The sequence below is a fragment of the Anabrus simplex genome, chromosome 2, assembly GCF_040414725.1.
Source record: "Anabrus simplex isolate iqAnaSimp1 chromosome 2, ASM4041472v1, whole genome shotgun sequence".
In the NCBI taxonomy this organism is placed as follows: Eukaryota; Metazoa; Arthropoda; class Insecta; order Orthoptera; family Tettigoniidae; genus Anabrus; species Anabrus simplex.
The window spans coordinates 533,983,361-534,003,706 of record NC_090266.1 but is presented as its reverse complement, the minus strand read 5'-3'; the positions used below and the strand labels follow the sequence as shown (position 1 = coordinate 534,003,706).

General features: G+C 36.9%; 1 protein-coding gene across 2 annotated transcripts in view; it reads left to right on the top strand.

The window, feature by feature from the left end:
• Cals (calsyntenin-1) overlaps positions 1–20,346 on the top strand; it is a 466,513-nt gene that overhangs the window by 144,648 nt on the left and 301,519 nt on the right. For both annotated transcript variants that reach the window (XM_067140904.2, XM_067140903.2), the window contains exon 6: positions 13,432–13,623. In XM_067140904.2, the coding sequence (XP_066997005.1) occupies positions 13,432–13,623 (192 nt within the window). The remainder of the gene's footprint in view (positions 1–13,431; positions 13,624–20,346) is intronic.

Below are 20,346 nucleotides of genomic sequence, written 5' to 3'. Positions count from 1 at the left end.
AAATAGAATTGTGTCTTGACACTTTATTTTGTTAGGCATATAAAAGTCTAGTTAAAATGAACACTTTGGGGCTAAAACACCGGTATGAAATACCTGTTAAAATACTTTAGATAAATGGTATTGATATGTGGTGCTATGTGCATATTCTAGAAATATAAATGAAATATAAATATAGATTGGTGACAGTACTGTAGGTTATTGTGTTGTAGTTTAATGGCTGGTCCATTAGAAATATATAGATGTTTACTTGAATAGGATCGATCACATGTTCATGCTGTACGCGTTACGAGTGAAATTGCATAATGTATGATAGTAATAACTGGTAATTTTGTAGGATACTGCTGTTGTAGCTGGAAATCTTGAATGTCATTGAGAAAACGTTCTCATCTTGTCGCGTGTCGTATACAGGTTGAATAGGTGACCATTAAGAGATGAAGTGCATATTGGATGTCGTATATCTAAATAGGGTTGCACGTTGGTTGTATCGTGAAGGCGTGTTGTAAATTAATATATGTTAGCTGTTGAGATCGTGCGCTTTGTATGGCTAAGCGCACGATCTCAACAGCTAACATATATTAATTTACAACACGCCTTCACGATACAACCAACGTGCAACCCAATTTAGATATACGACATCCAATATGCACTTCATCTCTTAATGGTCACCTATTCAACCTGTATACGACACGCGACAAGATGAGAACGTTTTCTCAATGACATTCAAGATTTCCAGCTACAACAGCAGTATCCTACAAAATTACCAGTTATTACTATCATACATTATGCAATTTCACTCGTAACGCGTACAGCATGAACATGTGATCGATCCTATTCAAGTAAACATCTATATATTTCTAATGGACCAGCCATTAAACTACAACACAATAACCTACAGTACTGTCACCAATCTATATTTATATTTCATTTATATTTCTAGAATATGCACATAGCACCACATATCAATACCATTTATCTAAAGTATTTTAACAGGTATTTCATACCGGTGTTTTAGCCCCAAAGTGTTCATTTTAACTAGACTTTTATATGCCTAACAAAATAAAGTGTCAAGACACAATTCTATTTTAAGACGGAAAACGGGAATAAGAGGTGCTACAAACTTATATATTAGTATTAAGGATTCATGTTAACTAGGTATTACATACCAATATTTTAATCATAAGAATTCAAACCAACAAGGTCATTTATGTATTTAACTGAACTAAACAAGTGAAGAAGTAAACCTTACAACCACTACATGAAATGTAATCAGGATACTGAAAATCCAAATAGTACATCTTTAAGACCCTACATTGTACCTAATATCATCATACGTGTGCAAATGTAATAATTTTACCCCATATTGTGTAAAACAAAAATTGTAAAATAGAATAGCATGTACCTCTTAGTAAATGTACATATTCAATCCACTAGCATTTGTCAAATGGATGAATTACATCCAATACAATACTTTTGACACTGTATACAAAGGAACAGAAAACCTACATAATAGCTCAAATAGAACAAACTTATAAATTCCATTATATATGCATATCCAAACTAAGATGTACTTACCAGTATACTAATGACATATGAATTTTAAACTTTAACTATTATATGTGATGTTTTTATAGATATTTATATGTGTCAACTGAGGATGACCCCTTAGGGGTCGAAACCGGTATTGACCCTATTTACCAGTTTGGTAGTAAATAAAATAGTGTATTGATAAGGTGGTGACTCATATTATTTCTATATAATCTTAGTCCTTAGTTCGGCAATTTCAGTGGTCACTTGGTCCTTGAGGTTTCAGAGTCTGCAGCCAGGCTCTGTATTTCTTGTCGTGGGCTGGTAGTAGTGTCGCCAGCACTGGTGGTTGCTGCTGCTAGGTGAGCTTGGAAGTCACTCAGTTGACTTTCAAAGACAGTTATTCTTTGATTAACTTCTTTAAGTGTCATGTTTTAGTATTATACTTCAACTAGAACACTGTACAAATGTTTTCCATGACAGAGTTCATCCTAGATGCAATTCTTCTTGCTGTTTTCGCAGGATATAACAGAGAGTACTTAACACTCACACTGCACCGGCTGCCATTTTACATGTTACCATGTACATGTTTACATGTTAAATGGGTGTTAAGATCCAGAAACAAATATATTCATTTCTTCCTCCAAAACGCTTTAAGGTATGAAGACACAATTCCAAATAACGCTATATATATTTTAAATCCTAGGTGTGAAATAGGAAATATTTTTTTAATGTTCCACCCCTAAAGTGTTAAATGAGGTTACCTCCGTAAACAAAATTATTCATCCCTCCAAAACTGTTTGACATACAATGTTCTAATTTTAGGAGATGGGTGTTTTTTTGGTCCTAGTTGTAAAACATTGTATACTTCAAAATATTTCTCCCCTAAGGGGTTTAGATGGTGGTTGACTCTCAAAAACACAATATCTATTCTTCCAAAACCGTTTCAGACAATAACTTATTTTTTATGAAGGGTTGTCTCTATATCCTAGATGTTAATAAATGTTTAAAAACCTTCACCACCGGGCGAGTTGGCCATGTGGTTAGGAGTGCGCGGCTGTGAGCTTGCATCCGGGAGGTAATGGGTTCGAATCCCACTTTCAGCAGCCCTGAAGATGGTTTTCCGTGGTTTCCCATTTTCACACCAGGCAAATCCTGGGGGCTGTACCTTAAGGCCATGGCCGCTTCCTTTCAACTCCTGAGCCTTTCGTATCCCATCATCGCCATAAGACCTATCTGTGTCAGTGCGACGTAAAGCCCTAGGAAAAAAACATTCACCCCGTAAAAAATATTCATTCCTCCATTACTGTTCGCGTACAAAATCAAAATTTCACAGGTTGGTCGCTTTTACATCCTAGATTTTAAGTAAGGTAGAGTTAAAAACAATCATATTCTTCTGTATGGGGTTCAAATGAGTGTTAGATCAGAAAATAAATAAAATCATTCCCCCAGAACTGTTTGACATATGAAATCATCATCAATGTCCCACTCCAGTCGCCCGGGTTTGGTTAACAAGCCTCCTCCACTCCTTTCTGTCTTTCCACTTTTCCTGCTCCATTACTTCCGCCACATCCAATCCAGCTTCTCTAATGTCTTTCGAAATCTGATCCATCCACCTTCTTCTCAGTCTTCCAACTGTTCTCTTTCCCTTAACTTCTCTCTCCAATTCCCTTCTTGCTACCCGTTCCTTTCCCATTCTTTTTACATGTCCGAACCATCTTTCTTGCTTTCTGTGTCTTCTGTACTAACGGTTCTGTATTTGGATCTTCTCTGATTTTAATATTTTGAATTCTATCTCTTCTTGTCTTTTTAACAGATTTCCTTAAAAATTTCATTTCTACTGCTTGGATCTTACTATCATGTCTCTTATTAGTTACCAGTGTTTCTAGTCCATATGTTACAATTGGTATGAAATACTGTTTATTTAATGTTAATATTGTTCTCTTGGGTACTTTGTCATCCCATAAAAGCTGTCTGACTGGATGCTAAAATGTTGTACCTTTACTTAGTCTGTTATTAATTTCAGGGTTGATTTCATTTCTTCCATTAATAATACTACCCAGATACGTAAACTGTTCTACATTCTCTAACCGTTCTCCGTCTATGTTTACTTGGCTTCTCTTTTCCTCAGTGCATGACTACGGTTTTCTTTTTACTAATTACCATTCCAAACTCCTTCAGATTTTCATTCCAAATGTTCAGTCTCCTTTGTACTTCCTTTTCTCCCTTTCCCAAAATCACCACTTCACCTGCAAATACCAAAGCATTCACTTCATAACTAGTGATACTCTGTTTTACACATTTTATGATTTCATCCATCAATATAATAAACAATAATGGCGACAGTGTACTTCCTTGCTTGGGACCTTTCTTTGTATAAAATGTTTGAGTCACCACTCCCCACTTGTACAGTGCTTTTACTCTCATGATACAACATTTTTATCTTTTTAGTTAATGATTTTGGTACATTCCTTTTCAGTAGGCATTCCCATACATTTTTTCTCTTAACTGTATCATAAGTGTGTTCCAAATCCAAAAATACGAAGATGATTTCCTTGTTCCTTTCTAGACGTTTTTCCATTATCGTTCGCACTGTAAATATTGAGTCTATTGTTGATCAAGCCATATTATTCGTCCTCTGTGTTTGTTATATCCCTCGGTCTTTTGTCTATGACTTTCTCTATTATTTTTAGCCCATGTGATAATAGGGTTATAAATTTTCATGTTTCTTCCTATTTCCTTTTTTGAACAATGGTACAATGCTTCCTTGTTGCCAGTCTTCAGGTATCCTTTCATCCTTGCATATGGCTTTGAGGGCTCGGTATAGCCACTGTAGTTCAATGCTTCCTGCTGCCTTAATCATATCAGCATTGAATTTTTCTTTTCCACTTGCTTTACCTTTGGTCATTGCTTTCACTGCCCTTTCAAGTTCCAACCATGTTATCTGGTTCTCTTCTTTTTCTCCATCTGTTATTTCCATTTTCTTATCTCCTTCTGAAGACCCTTTTCGTCATGTATTATGGATCCATCTTCTCTCTCTAATGCCTTGATCATAGCTGCCAACTTTCCCGATTTAGGCGGGAGACTCCCGATTTCGACAGTTTTTTCCACCTCCCGATTATTCTATTATTTCTTCCTATTTTAGCTTTTTTGTGGAATTTCAGACATTTGTTTTCAAATCCCACCATTTCAGCTTTTTTATGCCAGTGGCAGGAAGTCCTTCATTCATTGGCTACTTTCAAACGAAATATCTATTCTATACACTTTGATATCTATATTTATTAATGCGAGAAATGTGCGCAAATGTGTGATGTTTATTGAAACCTGTATATCGCGACGCGTATATCGATCGTCAATCTCACGTTCTCGCATGCTATGTTCGTGTTCGTTCACATCATTTGGTCTTGACATCAGTCTAGTCGATTCTAGAGACTAGTCGCTAGATATGGAGTCTTTTTTAGTAATTTAGTGACAGAATTTCAATGGTAACGACTAGTGACTTTTCTAGAGATTTTAGGAGCCATTTGGAGACAATTCTGAATAATTTTAATTTATCTCAATATAAATAAAATAAGAGTGTCTGTACATTGCTCAGAATTTAAAAATGTTGATATTTCTGTACCGGTCGTGACCACAGTAACAAGGAGAAATGCACGTTTCAATTTTCTGTAATGTCTGTATGTATGCACGTACCACATCACGAGAAAGCGCTGAAGAGAATTTAACGAAAGTCGGGCAATCTAGGCCATAAATAATTGTGTTCACGCTGAGTGAAATGGTACCAGTAGTTTAGGGGAAGGCCTAAAATTTAATTCTCACATATTTGTTATTATTGGCCCTATCAGTAAATACTACATAATTAAAGTTATGTATTATTAAATTTCCTATCTTATCCGACTCGTTGGCTGAATGGTCAGCATTGAAGTCTTCGGTTCAGAGGGTCCCGGGTTCGATTCCTGGCCAGGTCGGGGATTTTAATCGCCTCTGATGAATTCGTCTGGCCTGGGGACTGGGTGTTTGTGTTTGTCCCAACACTTTCCTCTCCATATTAACACACTACACTACCAATCACTACAGAAACACGCAGTAGTGATTACATCTCTCCACATAGGGCTGGCGTCAGGAAGGGCATCCAGCCGTAAAACAGGGCCAAATCCACGTGTGAGACACGGTTCGCACCTGCGACCCCACATGTGAAAAAAGCGGTAGGAAAAGGAGAATAAGAAGATTTTTAAATTTCGTGTCATTTATGTAATACATTTTTACCGTACCAGTTATGATAAGAGATATTCATGAATCTTAATTTTCGTTGCCAAGTCCATTTCAGCTCCGAGGTACGAGAAAATGGTTTAACAGAATTTAAAGAAAATCGGTATGTAAAGTCGGGGAATAAGGAGCTACGCTATAAATAATTTTATTCACCCTGTTCGAAATGGTAGTTTAGGGGAAGGTGCCAAAATTTAATTTTTAATTACCTATCTAATTGGTCATATCGAAAAGTACTACATAACAAAAGTTATAGAGAGTACAGTTTCTGATTATTTATGTCTTATTCAGTTTTACCGTACCGACTATAATAATATTGTGAGGATGATTATAAGAATGAGAAAAGTCATGAAGGAATGATCACTTGAATAACAAGAGGGTCATAAAAGAAAGGAGGACTCGCTTTACATTAGATGCTCTAATATCACAGAGTCGGAAGAAAACTAAATGTGAAGGCCTGCAATATAGACAGCTCATAAAATTGATCAAAATAACATTACATTGACCATTTTTTGTTGTGATGTGCTTTGTGTATTCTGCTGCCATCTATCTCCGATAGATGCGATTACTGCTGCGTACCTAATATAACAGCCTGCCTGAATATTGGCAGGAAGTAGCTGGGGAGTTAGATCTCTCTCTTCTTTAGCATACCATTCCTCTGGTTCATACATTTTCTGATACTACTGGTACATAACACACTGGATCCTCATAGTATTCTAGCTATTCGACGTGGCGTGTTCCAGGTGGTGGATAGGGGGGTCCTAACCAACTTGCCGGCGGACTTGAGGTAAATAAAATAGCTCTTGTGGACCAAAAACACAACCCCCCTGTGGGTGGGGGGCGCAGGCAAAGAATACACCCAGGGTGTCCCCTGCCTGTTGTAAGAGGTGAGTAAAAGGGGCAACCTAGGGATGTTTGAATTAGAACCATGAGACTACTTATAATTAGTACCACCATGCAGGGAACACCATGGGTCGCTTTTACTTGCGCGTTGTACCACTATGTTAAGTACACAATCGGCTTGTGATTAGTAGCGACAGTGTGTGAATCAGGGTGAGTTTTACAGTACCTGTGATTAGTACCACTCTGACCGAGCTCGATAGCTGCAGTCGCTTAAGTGGGGCCAGTATCCAGTAATCGGGAGATAGTGGGTTCGAGCCCCACTGTCGGCAGCCCTGAAGATGGTTTTCCGTGGTTTCCCATTTTCACATCAGGCAAATCCCGGGGCTGTATCTTAATTAAGGCCACGGCCGCTTCCTTCCAATTCCTAGACCTTTCCTATCCCATCGTCGCCATAAGACCTATCTGTGTCGATGCGACGTAAAGCAAATAGCAAAAAAAAAAATAGTACCACTCTGTGAGCAACACCATGGGTCTGCCTTGCTTATGATTAGTACCCACTATGTGAGGAACGCCACGGGATAGTATGAGTCGCTGTAATTAGTACACCTAAGTGAGGATCACCATAGGTTTGCATTGCCTGTAAATGGCGCCGCGATGTTAGAAACACCCTAGGTCTGTGTAACATGTGTGCGCATTATATTACCTGTGAGTAGTACCATAATGTGTAGAATACCGTGAGTCCACTACTTGTGATTAGTACCGCAACATGACAAATACCATGGTTCTATTTTCCTAGCGATAAGTACCATTATGAGGGGCTGATGACCTTGATATTGGACCCCTTTAGACTACATCAATCATCGATTCAGGATTATGCTCTAGATGCAGTCCCTTGGTCAGTAATACTATTGATTATCGCTAGCTTCTGGGAATGTGGGGCATTGCAGGTCGGGTCCACTGATTGTTTTAAATTTACATCCATCCGTCCATCCCATCTCATCCATCCCACCCACCCACCCACCCACCCACCCACCAATCAATCACGTTTTGAATTCTGGTCAGTGGATGATTTTGGACTTTTAAATTGTCATTACATTTCATCTTGGTTTGTACCATTAGGGGCTGATGACCTAGATGTTAGGTCCCTTTAAACAACAAGCATCATCTTAAATGGAAGAATGACACAGCTATCTGTGGCCTGGTCATTCTAGCTCTGGAACTTTGAACTGTTAGATCGACACTGTACTACTTTTCTTTAAAAGTGAGAAAATGTGGTGTTTTTCATTTTATCGAATATTTCATATGACAGCATTACTTTTAATCATGACATTCGTACTGACATCATCATCATGACGTATGTTGACTTCAGTTGCAAAAACAATAAGGACAATCTTTCTGAGAATTCCGTAGCGAAGCACGGGTACAACAGCTAGTTATTTGATACAAATAGCATTGCGCTTCACATAATCGCACGGGCTGTTGATGCAATATATTATCTATACATTTGCTAAGTAATGGCATTTAAGTGTATGACCGAGTCACACGTGTGGAGCATGATTTCATACTATTTTCAGAAGGCTTATCAGAGACCGATCATCTCACTCGCATACTTCCTGTGAGGTAATAGAGATGAGTAATTTTTAGCCTTGTAGCCTCGTTATCGCAACAGTCGGGCTTTGAGACAATAAGTGTTATAAATGTATCATAGTACTGTATTGCGCAAGACATGTAGAATAAGCAGTTTTGGCCAATTTTATCTCCTGATTTTTCCTGATTTTAATATCAACATATCCTGATTTTTGGTTTTGTAAAGTTGGCAGGTATGCTTGATTTTTATTTTTTCTTGATTCTTTTCGATTTTATTACTCTTTATAACAGTTTCTGATTTCCTCGACTATCTTGCCCAATTTTGTTGGTAAACTCTCCCCAACATTTCTCCTTTTCTTCTTTGATACTCCTCTTTACTTGTAGTTTCAGTCTTTTATATTCCACATGTAACGTTTCTATCTTATTCTCATCCCACTGATATGTTTTTTTGCTTTTCCTTACCCATTTCTTTCTTCACTTCGTTCCTTTCTTCTATTTCTTTTTTTATTTCGTCTGTCCACCACCATGTCTCTTTTCCCTTAACCTTTGCTTTTGTTTTTCCACATACCTCAGTTGCTGCTTCCACAAATGTCTGTCGTAAATTGTCCCACTCTTCTTCTCCACTTCGTATTTCCGTGTTAGGCAACTTTCTTTTTATCCAATCTTGGAATTTCATTCTTTTATCCTCCTCCTCCTCCTCCTCCTCCTCCTCCTCCTCCTCCTCCTCCAATTCCCAAATCCTGATCTTTGGTTTCTTATTCAGTACAATTTTAGGTATTTTTACTTGTTTTAATTCCACAATTAATAATCTATGATCACCGTCCATACTTTCACTGGGGATTATCTTCTTATTCATGATGTATCTTGCCCATTCTCGGTCTGTTGTTATAAAATCGATGAGTGTTCCATACTGTCCATCCCAACTATATCGGCTGATCTTATGGCTATTCCTCTTCATAAACCATTTGTTCTTTATTATCAGGTTATTTCTGATACAAAAGTCCAACAGTTTCTCTCCATCTTCATTTCTATCGCCATACCCATGTGGGCCCAGAACATTCTCATATCCCGTTCTATCAGTTCCCACATGAACATTCAGATCTCCCATTATCATGATCCCATCTCAAAAAATGTGTGTTTCCAGTTCATTGAGGAAATCATCTTTTTCTTCCACACTACATCCTGTCTGTGGAGCATACACCTGTACCATGTTCAGTAGTTCCTTGTTTACATGTATATGCATTATTATGATTCTTTCATTTACATACTCAACTTTAGCTCTTGGTTCAACATTCAGATTCACTATAAATCCCACTCCATTTCTTCTCTCTTTACTGTTACCCATCCAGTACAAGGTGTACCCCCTTCTTAGTTTCTTCATTCCTTTCCCTTTCCATTTTACTTCACTTAATCCCAGGATGTCGAGTTTTCGTCTCTCCATTAGATCAATCAATTCATTTTCCTTCCCATTCATTGTTAAAATATTTATTGTTCCAAATCTAGTTTTGTTCTCTGATCTAACACTTGCACGAACGTCAGCATTACCATCATACTGTGCAGCTGTAGTCAGAGACATGTCAGTTCCATTTCTATTTTTAAACCTCCATGCGAGGCTTGTGTTATAGTTGAAAGCCAGTGCAAATTTACTCATCTTCTGACCTGCTAAGCCTAATGCATCTAAGGATTTTCTTTCGGGGTTTACTCCCTTAGCCTTTGAAGATCCCTCTTCTCCACGAGGCTGTGGTTTCCTCTTCTAATTTTCCCCAGCGAGGATTGGTTGCCTCATTCGCCATCTTTGCCATTCCAAAGGTCTCCTTCTCTGTCTAAGATGCTGATAAGGTCTTCACCCGTAATCTGGGCATGGGTTCCACGTTATACCCCATGAGACTGGGCCCCTGCCTGAACTTAGCTCTCGTTCACACCGGCCTACTGATGTGGAGGTTATCCATCCCCGCAACTTGAATGCGCCAGACAATAATTACTCAAGTGAAGAATAGGGGAGGTGACCCTATATCCCTTGAGCTGGATTAATGGTTGTGTTTGATGCCACAACCAAGGGCGAACTGAGGGAGTATTTTACAGGCTAAGCTGACATTGGGCTCACCAAAATGTGAAACTTTGATTAATAATTTTCAGTTTAAAACCGTAGCGAAGCATGGGTATCTTGCTACTTACAAATATAATTTTTTTCAATATTTACATTGTGTAGCATTTTTTGTGACTGGTAGTGCGTGTTCTTTCTAATAACACTTAACCAGTGGTGTTTTGTGAGGCAAAAGAATGTCATGTACTCGCTAATCATGCTTCCTGACTTGTTGAAAATTTCTGGGGATTGCAGTACAAAGTGAACGCCATTTCCAAGATGTATAAGGAAGTATATATGAGTCAAATTCATAAGGAGTAGTAAAGTCTGTATACTCATAACTTCAATATCACTGATGGCCTACAGTTTTTACTGTAATAAGAGGGTCTATTGACTCATCAAGTAGATAGAGAAGTCGAAGAGATGGAAGGGCAATGAAAATAAGTGTAATTGCAGGGAGAATTGTTCAAATTACTTCAATTGTTTGTCCTTCAAGTAAATAACGATGTGTAAATTTATTGAATAATAAACTTCCTATAATATAAGCTACTAGAACAGTAATTATTAATAAAATAAAAAGTGTATGATCATGAAAGAAAATTAATTGTTCTATTAAAGGAGAGGCACTATTTTGTAGATTTAAATTCGATCAGGTTGCCATATTTTTAATATTCTAATAAAAGGATGAACTTTATATGTAGAGCTAAAATCTACTGCACTATTCTGCCATATTAGAAATTAGTTAATATAGGTAGTTCAGAGTATGAATGTTCAGCAGGGGGATAGGATTGATATCATTCTAATGAACTTACCATGTTTATAGGGAATAATACAGTTCGATTTGAGATTATACTTTCTCAAATAATGAAAATAAGGAAGATAATTCCAATAAAAGAGATAGTTGACCCTAGGCTTGAAACAACATTTCAAGATGTATAACTTCAAGATATATAAGTTCTCCACAGCAAATCTCCGCCAATTGTCGTGGAATAGTTATAGTATTGTGAAAATTACCATTCTACATGACACAAAGTCAGTCTCTCATACTTCAAAAATGGTATATCATTAACACTCACATTCTCAGTATCTACCAGTTCACCTTCTAAAACTGAGGCATCTTGACACAGTATTTTAAGTCCTGCCTATTTTTTTTCACAAATGTATTTAATTTTTCTTTCAAAGCTTCCATTTTTTAACCTGTGAGCGATCAATATTTCTTTGAATATTATCCAGTTCTTTAAGAGTCTCCATCAACAGGTTTGTTGTTACTTCTAGATTTTTCATGGGGACACACAAGAAACTCAAGTTAGCAAGAATGTATGCCAGCTCATTTCTTAAATGTACTGCCCTTAAATAGATTTTGAAGAATTTTTATTGATGAAACATTTTCTGTGTCCATTTCATTTACAACTGATCTAAAACTTCCAAAATTATTTGTATAGTTCATGACCACAGCAAGCTGTGTCCCCAGTCGATTTACTATAGGGGTTGGTGATAATGGGAGTTCTGGAATTTTGTTCCTGAAGAGATCAGTCCTCCTGGGTGACTTAATAAAGTTTTTCTTTCCATTCAACACCCATGTGTCTGTTTACATTAGGATATTTTCACGTGCTCTGTGCAGAGTACGTGCAATACCCAAATTACATGTATCATTTTTCTATAACTTTCACAAAGGGTAATGGCATCTTTACTCATGTCAGATGCTGTATCTGTAAATAAAACCAATACACAATCTTATTTCATGCCATCAGCCACAATAAATGCATACTTTCATTGGACAGCCTAGATACTGTAAAGTGATTTGCTACTGTCATTTGTTTATATGCCAGTAATAATGAATGTTTGGTAACTGTTTAGTCATTTTTAAGTACACCAACAACTCCTACATTTCCCACTTTTCTGCCACTAGAGTCCTTAGCCTCATCAATACATATCCATATTTTCTCATTTTCACTCACGACTCTGATATTTAGCAATGTTTCCTCATAGCATTTTGTGGAAGATGATGTTTCCTCAAATAATCAAAGTTTGTATACTTAAAAAGAAATTTACTTAACTCAGTGTTGTTTACTAGAGGAATATCAGCCAAAATCAAAGTCCTACATAAATCTGAATAATGTACAGTACATTTTGAAGGTCCTTAATGTGCCAACAAGAGTTCTGGTTTGTCTAACAGGACTTCTTTGAAAGTCTACTGTGAGGCTGCATTGGTACGCTTGCTGCTGGACAAATGTTGCTTAACTTTGGACTGCTTATTTGCTTTCATGGTTTTTCTATAAGGTTGGCTATGTAATATTTTGTCATGTGCACTAAAAATAATGTTTGAACTCACTGACATATTTATCCAAGCAGAATCATAAACTTGTTTTTACTTTTGGCATTTTGAACACCCGTACACAACACACCAAAACTAGATCACTGATGACTGAAGTGAGTATGATCCGTAAAGTTGGAAGTATCTGAATGAAAGTTCCGCAATGCCACTGGGTCTCGTAACTCAAAGAGGGCAATGCCAGGATTCTCTTTTCTTACATTCCATCATAGGTACATAAAGATTACTTCCCCATTTAGTCTGTCATTTTCCTCTTCCTCGTTATCTGCGCATCTAGAATGCTGTTATTTCGTCCCACATTACATCATCACATGTTCAGTGGAAGTCCCCAGCTTCTATTGGAAGTACAGTGAGATTAGATAAATGCAGATTCAAGCAGAGTATACAGAATACAGATATTTATATTAAGAATAGCTAGCTTACAGTGGGAAGTAATACCCATGAAAAGTTCTGATTACCCAAGTAACATTGAACAAAAATGCAATAAACTGAAAGATCTACATAAAATGTAAAAGTGCTAGTAATAAATGGAAAACAAGAATGTGTATTTATAGAGATATTATTGAAAAATATGTATTTACTTTTAAAAAATATTTCTTTACCAAAAAAGCTGAAATTATTTAAATATATGTATTTACATTTTAAAAAATATTCATTTGTCTGAAAATTCTTTTCTTTAGTTAAGTAAAATTAGTTAGCAGATATCTCTTTATCACAGGTTTGAAGTTTATTTTATTTTAATATTGGTATTTGACATTCATTTAAAAATGCATTGACTTTGTTTACTTGTGTATAGGTATACCTGAAAGAATTGATTATGCCCCAGGAACGGGGCGAGAAGATTTATTTCCCGATGCTGACCTTGAGCTGTGTGATGTCCCGTGTACTGTCCGAAATGTAGAGACCAAATTAAGTCTTCAAACTTCTCATATTGGAAAAGGTTGTGATAGAGACACTTACTCTGTACAGAGCCAGAGAAAATTGTGTGGTATGTATGCTGTATCACTTATACTAAAATTAATTTTAGATTTGTGTTCATGTCATCATAGAAACATTCACAGGGGGAAAAAAGTTCAAATTAAAGGAATACCGAGCTCGATAGCTGCAGTCGCTTAAGTGTGGCCAGTATCCAGTAATCGGGAGATAGTGGGTTCGAGTCCCACTGTCGGCAGCCTTGAAGATGGTTTTCCATGGTTTTCCATTTTCACTCCAGGCAAATGCCGGGGCTGTACCATAATTAAGGCCACGGCCGCTTCCTTCCAACTCCTAGGCCTTTCCTATCCCATCGTCGCCATAAGACCTATCTGTGTCAGTGCGACGTAAAGAAAAAAAAAAAAAGAATAGAAGTATGCAATACAAAAAATTCTGTTTAGTGTAATTTTTTTTAACTCTTTGCTACAGAGACTTGTGTATTTATACAATTTTGAAAACTTCCATAAAGAACTATAATGTTGTTACTTCCCCATTTTAAATACAGTTTTATGCACTTCTTTATAAATGTGATACAGTACTTTTTACTCCTCCACGCCTATGTCGCTCTCCCGTCCCCCTCTTTCTCATCTGTAGCATTTATGTAACTTTTAAGTATATGTGACTTTCCCCAGGAAACCATATCCTATGTTGTGCAGGACGAGCAAGAATCGTGAAGTGGGTGAGAAATATTGAATGTTAGATTTCAGTGCTGTCTGCTAGCCTGATTGTTAAATTACATAATAGTAGCAACAACAGTGCTATCAGTGCACTGGAAAGACTCTAAAACCCCCTTGATAACCAGATCATACACACTAGCAAAACCATACCTTAAATCGCAATGTGAATTTAACATAAGCCACTTGAGGTATGGTTTCTGTACAAAGTTTTTGTGTATTCATCTTGTACAACAGTATTAATTATCCTACGTAAACAAGAAGTTATGTTAAAATGGAAAACTTAATTATCTATGGGACATAGTTTACTCACTATAGTGAAACTTTGATTACCCGTTCCCGGAAACTATATTTTCCTGTAATATTCCTTCAGATTATGTGGTCCCATGAGCATCCCAATTAAAACATATATTAAATACCCCCTGTTGTTATCCATTCCTTGAAGAAACGACTTCCTGCATCAATCGCCCAGAAATTTCAGTCCCATCAACATTAAATCCTTGATCAAATTTTTCAAGAAACAGTCTCATGAATGGACTACTACATCAAACCTATGGATCTCTCCATCGCTGTGGTAATTGGAGCAAGTACTGGGAAAGCGATTGGCGATGAAGTTGCTTAAGGGATCATCTTCGCATCACATTCAGCTGGTATATTGAAGGAGACCACAGAAATCCTATGGCAGAGTGGCTGTAACAGTTAAGAGACAGAGCGCATTTTGACAGCTCTACTCAACGAAGGAACGAGTTTCGTCAGATGTTCATACTTGTAAAAAAATCTACATTATGTCCATGAATAGATGTTTTTATGATTGTATGGGGGAACATATTTTCACCACTTCTCTCGCGTGGAAGCAGGTAAATCTAAACTTATTGCAATGTCAACTTTCTTTTCAGTTGGATTTCTTTCAACTTCCTGTATAATCTGAAGTTTTTCTTGCAGGGTTTTCACATGCTTTACAGGTCATGCCATTTTATTACTGTACTGTATAAGCAAATCGAAACTCTACTGCGTAAATTGTAAGTTCTCACCAGCTCATAACACAGCCAACTGAACGAAACATACAACAGAAAGCTCTCAACAAAGTGCAAGTCGAAAGAGGCCTTCATTGCTAGCCTGGTACAAAATGCTCCGTAAGTATGATCATACCGCATTAAAATACGCTAGACTCGTAAATTTGATTTGTTCTCTCGTAAGGCCTATGTCGACCTGCACATTGTTAAGAGCTTTCTGTTGAATGTTCCGTTCAGTTGGCTGTGTTACTAGCTGGTGAAGACTTTCAGTTTACACAATAGAGTTTTGATTTGCTTATACAGTACAGTAATAAAATGGCGTGACCTGTAAAACATGTGAAAACCCCACAAGAAAACTTCAGATTATAGAGGAAGTTGAAAGAAATCCAACTTTAAAAAGTTGACATTGCAAAACGTTTAGGTTTACCTGCTTCCACACTGAATACTTCACCCATCCAAGCCGGAGTCCCAACCAGCATTAATCTCAGGGGTGTTACGGTTTGTGATATGGCACTATCAAACAAATAAAAACATTGAATAAAAATATACAATGAAATTATGGAATCTCCAATTTAAATACGGGTGTCAAGAAATTAGTACTACAGGGTTGAACAGGGCACACAAATTATTAACTTTAACCCTAGAACTGCGGACCGTCTTTCTGGAAGACGGTGCACTGTTTCGTCAAGTGCGATTGTCTCTCTGAGAGACGGTGTCTTTCTTCCGCCGTAGGTTTATAATTGATCACCAGATGGAAATAATATATATACCAGCTGAATACTTATACATTTATCTTCAATATTCAAAGTTTTTGAAACACGAACATCATTCTGGACAAGTTTATTTAGCTGTAGAAGTGAAAGTACTTTCACATGTTCTTAGAATCAAGATGGCAGCCCACTTTGTTGACGATTCTGAAATCAAGCGCTTGATTTTCGAAGATCTTGGTGACAATACTGATGGTGACAATGGTTATAGTTTTAATTCCGACAAGAAAATTATTCCTGAAAATAGTGAAAGTGTCAGCGAAGTACAAGGTGCCTCGGAAGTAATGGGAATTTCTGATGACCCGAATGATGTTCAAGTCGGTGCGGGTTATGTTATTATTGGTAGTACGTCAATATTTGAAGAAACCAGCGAAGGGATAAGTGTAAACTGTTGATATTTTTTGATCACAACACAGGAAAGAAGAAATTCACCTAAGAAAACTAAGATAATCTGTAGGTTCAAAATTCGTGAAAAGAACTCAAAATTTGTTTTGGTGAAAATTTGAGTTTTATTTTGTAAACAAAATGAAAAGTGGATAACTGTGGAGGAATACGTAAGAAAATACTTGTTCATTTCTGAATATCATGTTTCAGAAATAAATTGTCTATCACATATTCCTTTATTTGCGCAAAATTTTTCAACAGTTTCCTTTGTCAAAAATAATTTGAATTGCATTTTACAATAGTTAGATATCGTGCCAATATTTTTCGTTATTTGTATTATCTTTATTTAGATCAGTCTTTTAGCTTTCTATTGGTATATAATATGGATTTATTAGGATTAATATGTGATTAGAGGCATGATTTTATTTTCATGGTGTATGTTGAGAAAAATAACTGCAGCATTGGAGATCACAAGGGATAATTGGGAGGCAGATATTTAAATGGTCACCAAGGGGTTTTAAAATTAAAAAAAAAAAAAAAAAAAAAAATGCTATTTGTTTGGGGCGTCGACCTAGAAAGATCTTTTGCCCCTACTTGCACCATATATGAGGAACCTGCGTGTATTTTGTAAATAGTGGAAGTGTAAAGTGTTGAATGTGGGAAAGGAACGTTATGGACGACACAAACACCCAGTCCCCAGGTCAGAGATATTAATTATTTACAATTAAAAACCCCTGACCCGGCCGGGAATGGAACCCGTGGCCGCCGGGTGACAGGCGGACGCGTTGCCCCCTACACCGCGGGGCCAGACCACCAAGAGTTTACTATTCTACAATAACAAGAACTTGGAATTGTTTCCTTGCAAGCACTTAAGGAGAATTTTATTTAAAGATAAACTGGAACATACACAAAATTTGTTAATCCTTATTTGCCTCTTATTTGGCAAATCATTCCTGAAAATTTACATAAATAGTTTTGACGCTGTAGATCCTTATTTGCCTATTATTTTGGCAAATCATTCCTGAAAATTTACATAAATAAATTTGACACTGTTGACCATCCATCCACTTGGGTGGTTGAACCGTTGATTGTCGAGGATTGAAACCATGACCCTCGTGATAGTACCACAACAACATGTAGTCGGAGACCATTACCTGTTGGAAAGGTGAGCGCAAGCACAAAATATGTCGTCGCCTTCACCTTTCCTGATATGAGACCAACCCAGGATTTTACAATACCATTCCAGGTTCCTACCCAAGATATGCTACTGTTAACGGAAGGAAAACGACCAAGGGACACTAACCTAAACATCCAGATGTAGGGATATGCCATCAATATTATCATAAACTTAGCTTAATATTTACAGCATCTTGACATTATTATGTCATTTCGCCAGCTGACTTCCCTATTCATTCTTAACATATCATCCGAATTATCCATTATAAAAATTATTTTATTTTTATTATCATTATCATCATCATCATCATCATCATTGGAGATCATTATTATCTTAACCCTTAATCATTATTGATTTGGTATTTTAACTTCATTTTTCACCATTATTATTATTATTATTATTATTATTATTATTATTAATAATAATAATCCAATATTTCTGATCCTGTTTGGCACTAAGCGATCAGTTAAATCACAATTTACTTGGAATCTCATTATTATTATTATTATTATTATTATTATTATTATTATTCATTTTATATTTAATTTCCACTTTTATTTGGCACTAAGCGATCAATTAAATCACGATTTACATGGAATATTATTATTATTCTTAAATTCATATTTTAACATCCAATCTTTAGAATTTAGCCACACATGTTAAATCCCAGATGAACAACCAAGATCCGATTTCACATTGGTCGGGACACAATAACGGTACTGGAACCGCAACCTTTCTTTATTCGTACTGTCATTAATTCATGGGACAGCATGTTCCCCAAGACAAATCTCAAATCCCATGGCACCTCGTGGCTGGGAATCTCCATCCAGTCCCTACGAGTGCTAAATTATTCATTATTCCTCATTTGAAGTCCATTTATTCCACTGGAACTCTTCAAACCATTTAATTCATTAATCCCCGGTGTGTGGACTCCTCTGCCACTCCTAACACCGGAATCCCCATATAAGATCAACGTAGGTCTCGAGATTCATCTATTTCATCATCAGCGTCAGTACAACTCAATTTTATCTCATGCCGGATTTCTGTCCCTCATGACTTCCAAAAATCAAAAATGGGCTTAACCCACTCTGGGCCTTCAACATAGCCTGACCATCGTGTACAAGTGCCTCTATCGCTTCTAAATAAATTATAATGATTATTATTGAGTCCGAAAACATTAAATGAAGAAATAAGATTAAATCACATTTACTGCCCGAATTAAAAGGCTTCCACGTGCTACAGGTTATTTCCACGTTTAATTTACTTTGAATATTATTCTGTAAATCCGGCTTGTGCCTTATTCCCAAAGTATTATTAAACATTCATTTAAACGTAACCCGTGTCCATTTATCACTCCGATACTTATGATGATTATTATTATTGCTGTCTACTGGCAAAACTTCGTGGCACACACAGTCATTGATATTTACATTTCAATCAATCAGATATTAATTTTGTCCCACAATATTGAAATTCACTGGCAACCCTCTACCTCTGGATACTCTTATAACATGCCTTACTATCTACTATTTTACGAGAAACAGGCCTAAGTCACACACATCTGGAGCACTTCTAACATGAACCTTAATTTACCTTTAAGTGAATCAAGCACTTGAAAAACACAAAACCAACCCCAATCTACTCTACTAAATTACACAAGAATAAAAAGAGTGCTTGCTACAATTTTTACATATTAATTTGTCCCTTTGTCTACCTATCTGAATTATACGAGCCGTGAAGCTGCTCGCTTGACATTTAAGTTACCATATTAAATTATGATTTTCTCTCGCTAACACTAACAAAGCTACATAAATAAATTGGGATTGGTACTCGTCTCTGTTGTTTGCTATGCCAGATGAAGAGCCTCGTGGACCTTTCTGGCTTAGCCCTGCATCCCAGTAGATTTCATGTCAGCTTGAAGTAGTAATTCAGTGCACTTTGGAAATTTACATATTTTTTCACTTATTAAATACTTAACAATTTGACATTTTACACTCAGAGCTATTTTAAATAACAATTTACACTTCTGGCTTTCTATCTGACCTGCTTATATTACACATTCATTCTTCGTTCCCCCAGCACTTTAGGAACCGGTGATATATCGCAATCACCTTATCGGCCCGGCGCGCACTCATTGTCCAAACGCGGCACTTCCGTAATATCAGCGTCCGCATGACTGGTCAGGTATCTCCCGTATCTGAAGGCCCACAGGCGAAACTTCATGTTTCCAGGATCGTCTTTTCTCGATCCTAACACAGTAAATTTTACTTTCACCCACTTTTGCAAATGTTTGTAGTTGATAGCTAAGTGCCGGTAGGCAATTACTGCTGGTAATGATACATTTATGGAGGCAATAAGTTCCCCTATCATAAAGACGTAGTAACAGCTTTGGGCAGCATTTTACAGAGTGAGTGCCTGGTGACAGGTACTGACTTAGCGACTGCTAGAATAAATTTCACAGAGTAGTTTACACGTGCTGACGTAGTGATGGCTCTAATAACTTTCACAGTGTGTTTACACGTACTGATGTAGTGACGGCTCTAATAACTTTCACAGTGTGTGTGTTTTATCAGTCTCCCAAACTGGTATTTATGTGAGTTTCATCCCTTCTCCGGGTTCATGAGAGGTCACGTTAGTGAACAGTTCCAATTTTCCCCTTTGACTATATGCAGACCTGCCGGTAGCTTGAACTTGGGATCCACTGATGTGTTTATATGATTCATG